The 7086-nt window shown below is 53.0% G+C and overlaps 1 protein-coding gene across 3 annotated transcripts in view; it reads left to right on the top strand.

Annotated features, from left to right (window-relative positions):
- The first annotated feature begins 3488 nt into the window (after positions 1–3488).
- Positions 3489–7086, top strand: part of RGS3 (regulator of G protein signaling 3) — an 82743-nt gene continuing 79145 nt past the window's right edge. For 2 of the 3 annotated variants that reach the window (XM_075112587.1, XM_075112586.1), the window contains exons 1-2: positions 3489–3870; positions 5870–6013. In XM_075112587.1, coding sequence (XP_074968688.1) covers positions 3852–3870; positions 5870–6013 — 163 coding nt within the window. In that variant the 5' untranslated portion in view covers positions 3489–3851. The remainder of the gene's footprint in view (positions 3871–5869; positions 6014–7086) is intronic. The other variant, XM_075112590.1, reaches the window with a different exon arrangement.

The raw sequence follows: 7086 nt of genomic DNA, 5'->3' as shown, positions 1-7086 counted from the left end.
GAAGTGCCTAGTCGTACCCTGTCTGTATGCTAACTTCGAATGATTAATTTTCCTGAGACAGCGGCTTCTAAGCAGGGTTACTGTTCAGACAGTGGAAATCTGGTTGTTAAGTTGGTTCCAAATAAGCATGAAAAATATCAAAAGCCTGAGCTGAAGCAGTGTCAGAGTCAGTAACATATCCAGAGGTAACCACTGCTCCAAGCAGCAGAGTGTTGGATCCCAGCTCTGCGCAAGGCAGCAGAGTTTGAGAGCAGGGACTTAGCATCGCAGCCCCAGAGATCAGGTAGCCCCAATGTCTGCACAAGAGTTTCTCGGTGGTAACAGCTGCTCCAGCGACCTGTGGGAGCAGATAATCCTTGTCCAGGATTGCTCTACCTCACCACTTGCTGTTGAAGTTTTTTGCTGTACTTCCACTGTATTTATTTTTTTGCATATGTTTCTGCTTGACCTATAGGTTGCCTTCTTGATCGGATGTAACGGGCCCTAGGGCTGCTGCAGAAGGATGTTCAGATCACATGTCCTCTAAGAGACCTGGAATGTCTCACAGTGCTACTTTGGCAGCCAGGAGGGCCAGCCGTGCCCTGGGGGGCACCGAGCCCTGCATCGCAGCCGGGCGAGGGGGGGGATTGTCCCGCTCTGCCCCGCGCTGGGGCGGCCTCACCCCGAGCGCTGTGGGCAGCGTTGGGCGCCGCAGGACATTGAGGGTATAAAGGTACAGGAGAGTGTCCAGAGGAGGCCACGGGGCTGGGGAAGGGTTTAGAGGGGAAACCGTACGAGGAGCAGCTGGAGGCCCTGGGTTTGTTCAGCTGGAGCAGAGGAGGCCGAGGGCAGCCCTCATGGCGCTCTGCAGCCCCCTCCCGAGGGGAGGAGGAGGGGCAGGGCTCGTCTCTGCTCTCTGGTGCCCAACGCCAGGCCCCGAGGGAATGGCAGGAAGATGTGCCAGGGGAGGGTTAGGCTGGGCATTAGGGACAGGTCCTTCCCCCAGAGGGTGGTGGAGCCCTGGCACAGGCTCCCCAGGGAGGCATCACGGCACCAGCCTGGCGATATTCCAGAAGCACTTGGACACGGCCCTCAGAGACCCGGTGTGAATTTGGGGCCGTCCTGTGCAGGGACAGGGGTTGGAGTCGATCATCTTTGTGGGTCCCTTCCAGCTCAGGACATTCCATGATTCTATGATACTTGTCACTAGTGTAATCGAGGGTTCAGAGCGCTTGAGGAGCAATGGTGCTGTGCGTGTATGTAGTGCTGTAATTAGCTGTGCTTTTATTCAGGTTAAAGCCTGTAAGGTGGGTGTATGGGTATGTGTTAAACACCTTGCCTATGAAAGTCCCACTGCCTTAAAGAAATGCAAAGTGAAGGACAAAGCCTTGATGTGGTAAGATCATGTGGTCTGTGTGTAATGTTCCTGAATTAGGTGTGTGCCCAGCCTACGGCTATTCTGCAGGCTAGAAGTGGCAAAAGGGAAAAAGGGGGAGGGGGGAAAGAAGAATAAATTAGTTTACTGTTACCCATTGATGCTATGGGGCCAGTATCTCCCCTCAGCCTTCTGAATTGGGCTGTGCTGTGTTCCTGAGGGTCACCCAGGGGTTGCTCTGATTGCCTGTATCCTCTGTTGCTGCTGTTTCCTCACTACAAGGAGTGACAGTGGGAGGGTCTGCCAGCCCCTGTTGGAGACGCTTTGTACAGGACATTTCTGTAGTGCTCAGGAAGCATTGCTGTGCTTTGAAGGGATCCTGTCTGAATTAACCTAGGATGTCTCCCCTTACCAGCCACAGGGCAGGCGAGGGAAGCAGCCAGGCAGTTTCTGCAGCCTCAGAGTGTTCAAGACATGTGAAACTCTTTCAGGTGAAAGAGTTGAAAATAACACAGGTGAAAATAAAAGAAGAGCTTCTTGCTCTCCCACCTGTTTCTCTGCTGTCTCGTGGAGAGGAGCTGATTTATGGAGTAGCTCCAATACAAACCACAGCCTGGTCATAGCTGCCATAGTATGAACAGTTTCAGCCACAGTTTAGCCTTATCTATAGAAAGGGGTGAGGGGCAAGATGAACTGTTTTCAGAGTTCAGTAAGCTTGGCCCTGCTGGAAGATGGGCACAGGAACAAGTAGCTGTGCATGCAGGCTGTACTGTGCTCTGCATTCCTTGTGAGTAGCCATGGAGGTTTGTAACAGCTCCTCCTCACGTGGAATTTGTTACGGATCCTTTGCTTGCCCTAGAAGGATTCGTTGTGCTTTAAGCCACAGACATCCTGAGTTCTTCCAGCAATGCCTCACCAGTGCAGAGGCCAAGAACTGCTGTGGGTTAGACCCTCTGCATGTTCAGACAGTTAATTTTTGGGGGAAGGGGTAGAGAGAGAGATTTAGAAAAGGGATCAGCCAAATAAGTTTGTTACCCAAAGCTATGGGTGAAAAATGCCAAACATGTCAAGTCCTATAAGGATGCAGAGACAAGGTTCTTGTAAAACTGATGACATTGCAGACTCCGATGTCTCAGCAAAGCAGCAGTGCTGAGCTGAGCTATGCGTTGGGATCCCGCGCTGGCTGTGGGAGACACTGCAGAAGGGGATGGACGGCTTTGTGCAGTGGCCAGGAGCAGCTCACGAGGCAATTGCTAACATTGGGTCAATGCTAGCTTAATCCTCGGTGCCATGTCCGCTCCCTGCTGGGAGGTGCAATTTTGCAGGAGTGTGGAGTCCCAAATGCACCTGCCTTGGAAGCCTGCCGGTGGTGTGAGCAGACGGAGCTGCAGTGTAGCGAAGGCAGCAGCAAAGACCGTGCTGGGGCACGGTGTGGGTATTGGCTGCAGTTGGCTCGCAGATTTGGGCTCCAGCAGGTTGTGCAGACTCTGGGATGTGAGCGGAGAAGGTGCGGTGTTTCTAAAGATACCCTTGCAGCAAGGGAAACCTTTCTTAGGTCCCATCTCTGCCGGTTTCCTCACTGGCATTTTTCAGGGAATGATTCAGCTGTGCTGGCTGCAGAGGTGGTGTTAGGGGCAGGAGCGACTCAGCTGTGCCCCGTACTCGATGCTGTAGACCTGGGGGAGAGGGGGCTGCAGCCATCCCACTGCTGGAAAGTGCTGAGGTTTATGTGTCTGCCCTATAGGGCAGACTTTGCTAATCCCAGAAATCTGCCTTCAGGATTGCCCAGAAATAGCCCAAACCCTTTCTGTTCTAATTGTCCTACCATTTGGGAAGCCAGGTAATTTTTCCCAGTCTGATTTAGTTTCTTTAGTTTTAAAGCTAGCTTCAACCTTGTGGGTTTTCTGTTACCCTTTTGCTGGAATAACTGTCTAAGCACATGTTTGGATTTGAATATCCAGCCACAGGCAGATCCTAGTGCTGGCAAACTGAAATTTGTGACGGAGAACTGTGTTAAAATTTAAAAGAAGGTCATTAACTCCCAAGCCAACCAGCTGAATGTGCAGTTTGCGGGAGACTGTAATAAAATGCAAAAATGCAGGTTAAGGTCAGTCCCCAGAGGTTTGAATGTTAAGAGGGAAGTTAGAAAGAGTGGTACCTCGCTGTTGGGAGCCAGTAGAGAAGGGGGCTGTTGCATGCGCCACCACCACCATCTCTTCCCGGCATGCAGTTTAATTTGTAACTTCCTAGTACTGGAGCTCTAGTCCCCTGGGACATTTATATACTGTTTTTCCCCCTCCTTTACAGCGGCGGCAAGGTCAAAGGCTTGTGGCAGCTAAATCACAGCTTGAGCACAGGACACTGGTGCTTGGACATTGCTGGAGAGAGTGACTGTCCCACATGGGAGTCATGGAGCAGCTGGGAGAGCCAGGGCTCAGTAAGTGCTCAGATGATTTCTCTGCTAGTTTGCAGTGCTGCTCTGTCTCCTGGGTGAAGGATGGATTATGTCTGTGCAGGTACGTGTTTATCACCACTGAACCAGACCCTGGTGCCTGGAGGAGATGAGGGACTGCATCTCCCACCTGCCCTTTGTGGGGTGTTGCAGATGCCCAGCTCCTTGTGGGATTGTGTCTGATCTCAGGGCTCACTGGTAGCACCTTGTGCTGCGGGGTGGAGCAGACTTGACTCTGCTGGGTTTGAGAGTTAGGAGCGATTTTTGCAGCCAGTGAGCCTCAAGCCCTCTGGGAGGAGGGTGTGGGGGACTCTCTTAGCCTCGGAATCTCAGACTTCCACAGAGACTCTTCTTTACTTTTACTTTTTTTTTTAAATATTATTTTTACAAACCCTATCTCATGGGATTCTTTACCAAAATGTGTGACACTGCCCGCTTTAGATAGTGAGACAGTGCGTTTTGTTACTTTCCTATTTGTCTTTCCCTTTGTCTCTTAAAAGCATTTTGCAATACAGGCGTGGGGAGGGCAGGCTTTGTGTGAGCCTGGGGACCTCCTAGGAGACAGGGTGGCATGTAAAACACCTCTCGCTGCATGTGCTGGGGAGAGCTGCAGGCTTGGCAGTGCCGGAGAGGAGCGATACAAGCCGTAGTCTTGATGCTGTTGTGGGGATGTGCAGTGGAGGAGAAAAGGACATGGCAAGGCTGGGCTGGTACGCACTCTGCTTGCATTTAACAGAGGTTCAGGACACCTGGGACCGACAGGTCTCTCTTGCTTTTATGTATGTGTGTGTGGCGTGGCTCCATCATGGGATGAGGGACACTGCTCTGCCCTGCTGCCCTCGTGGGGGAATTAACCTGTGACTCCGCAGCTCTCGGGCTGTGTTTGCACTAGGTTGGCACTGGGTCCAAGGAACTGTTGCAGCGGGTCCAGAGGAGGCCACAAAAATGATCCGAGGGCTGGAGCACCTCTGCTATGAAGAAAGGCTGAGAGAGTAGGGGTTATTCAGCCTGGAGAAGAGAAGGCTGCGGGGAGACCTTATTGCAGCCTTTCAGTACTGAAAGGGCGACTATAAGAAAGATGGGGGCAACCTCTCTAGCAAGGCCTGGTGTGACAGGATGAGGAGTCATGGATTTAAACTAAAGGAGGGTAGATTTAGACTGGATATAAGGAAAAAAAATTTAACTATAAGGGTGGTGAAACACTGGCACAGGTTGCCCAGAGAGGTAGTGGAGGCCCCATCCCTGGAAATATTCGAGGCTAGGTTGGACAGGGCTCTGAGCAACCTGAGCTAGTTGCAGATGTCCCTGCTCACTGTAGGGGGTTGGACTGGATGGTCTCTAGAGATCCCTTCCAACCCAAACCATTCCATGATTCTAAGGGCAACATAAGACACTTGTGCTGCACTAGTCCTGCACTTCTCATCTCTGTGGATCCTTCCTGGGCAGTTGTTTCTGATCCTGAGGGATTACTGGCCCATGCTGGTTCCTCTGCTCTGTGCTGTGGCTGGGAGTTCTCTCCACCAAGGCTCCCATATCTGGATCTGTGCACTTTTGTCTCTATCAGCATGGGATCCCATGGCAGGTTCCCAGGTGGAGGTGTGATGGCTGTCAGTGAGGAGGGGCAGACTGGGGCTGGTATGCCATCTGTAGGGTGCTGGCCACAAGCATCCAGTTCCTCCCTGTGCAGAGCCTCCCTGCTGCTCTGAGCCGGAGCATGTCAGCAGGTTGGGAGCTGGATGTGAGCCAGAGATTTGCAAGACTTTCCCTGGCCTGTCCAGTGGCAGCTCAGCATCTCTAGTGTCCTGGAGAGCTACTTATGGACTAATGAAGCCCTGATAGGGCTGATCGTCTGTTTTAAATATAATAAAATGTAACAGCAGAGCCTCTGGGATGCACTTGCTGTGTGGCATGTAAAGGACCATGGCCAAGGCTGCAGCTGAGACATGTGCCAGGTGTGACTCACTCTGAACATGGGTCTGTGTTCTGCCGTGACACTGGACCTAGTGAATTGCCATTGCTCCTCTCCTTTCTGCCCTGTTCTCATCTCCTCTTTTCTCTGGCAGGGACAGGGGAGAATCCCCGGTTGCTGGAGTGTCTGCCAGCCCTGACGAAGGGGCGATGCAGGGCTATACGAGCCTCCCTGCGGAAGGAGTGGGGACCATTGGGGAGCAGGAGGAAGATCAGCCGTGCACAAGTGAAGGGAAGAGGTAAGTGATGGGGGTGTGAGAGGGGCTGTGGGCCGGCCGGGAGCTCAGCCCTGGCCAGGAGTGTGTGGAGGGGTGACCATGCGGGGGAGTGGCAGGGGTGCATGTCCAACCCCCTGGACCCTACAGAAGATCCTGTCCTTTTCCATCCCTGAGAGGTCAATATATTTAGTATTCCTTCAGTTGGATGTGGGCTGGAAAATGGAGGTACCTGCACAGCACTTACAGCAGCCATCCACACTGGCAGCACGTCTGCTCAGAGCCTGTGCTGGGCTGCACCCTTGTCTCTCCCGACCTTCACTTCACTATTGCCCACCTCTGCCTGGGCCCAGGGCAGCGGGACCTGTGAATTGGCCACTTCCACCCAGAAGGCCTCTACAGGGCTGACCCAGGCTCAGCACAGGCCTCCCATACTGCTGTGGACCCTGTAGCCTCACAGCAGTGCTATGAGGAACCAAACTCCTTGAGCGTGGCATTTCCTGCAGCATGGGGTGGTGTGGGAGCAGGTCCCCTCTGCTGGGGACTCTGCTGGAGATCAGTCCCCCATGGGGCCCTGCGCTGTGGGGAGCAGGGCTGCATGGATCCGTGGGTGGGAAGCAGAGAGTTCTGGGACAGCCCAACCTTTGGCCAGGGTCTTTTTTTTTTTTTTTTTTTTTTTTTTTTCTGAGAAGTCGTATCTCCATCATTCCTCCACACTCTCCAGAGCTTGTGCTGAGCTCTGGGTGCCTCCCAGTAAGCTGTGGCATAGTATCCAGAGCTGGTGGGTGCATCACCAGCTCCCGGGTGATGGAAAGGACTGCTCTGGGGTCTTCCAGAGTGACCCCATGAGCCTGGGGGGCTTCTTGCCTCTTTCCTTGTCATATGAGAGCCAAGCAGGTAACCCATGCCGTGCCATCCCTCCCTTTCTTGGCTCACCCCCGCAGACCAATTATCTTGCACCCTTTCCTTGCAATAATTTCCCCAAAGCGCTGTGAATGCTGCTGTCCCGTGTTGCTCCGGTGAGACAGTTCCCCGAACAGCTGAGCATGTGCTAGCAAATGCGATGGCATTAACAGTCACGGGGATTACTTACAGCC

The sequence above is a fragment of the Phalacrocorax aristotelis genome, chromosome 17, assembly GCF_949628215.1.
Source record: "Phalacrocorax aristotelis chromosome 17, bGulAri2.1, whole genome shotgun sequence".
In the NCBI taxonomy this organism is placed as follows: Eukaryota; Metazoa; Chordata; class Aves; order Suliformes; family Phalacrocoracidae; genus Phalacrocorax; species Phalacrocorax aristotelis.
The sequence above is the reverse complement of the archived record's forward strand: the minus strand, read 5'-3'. Positions and strand labels throughout refer to the sequence as shown.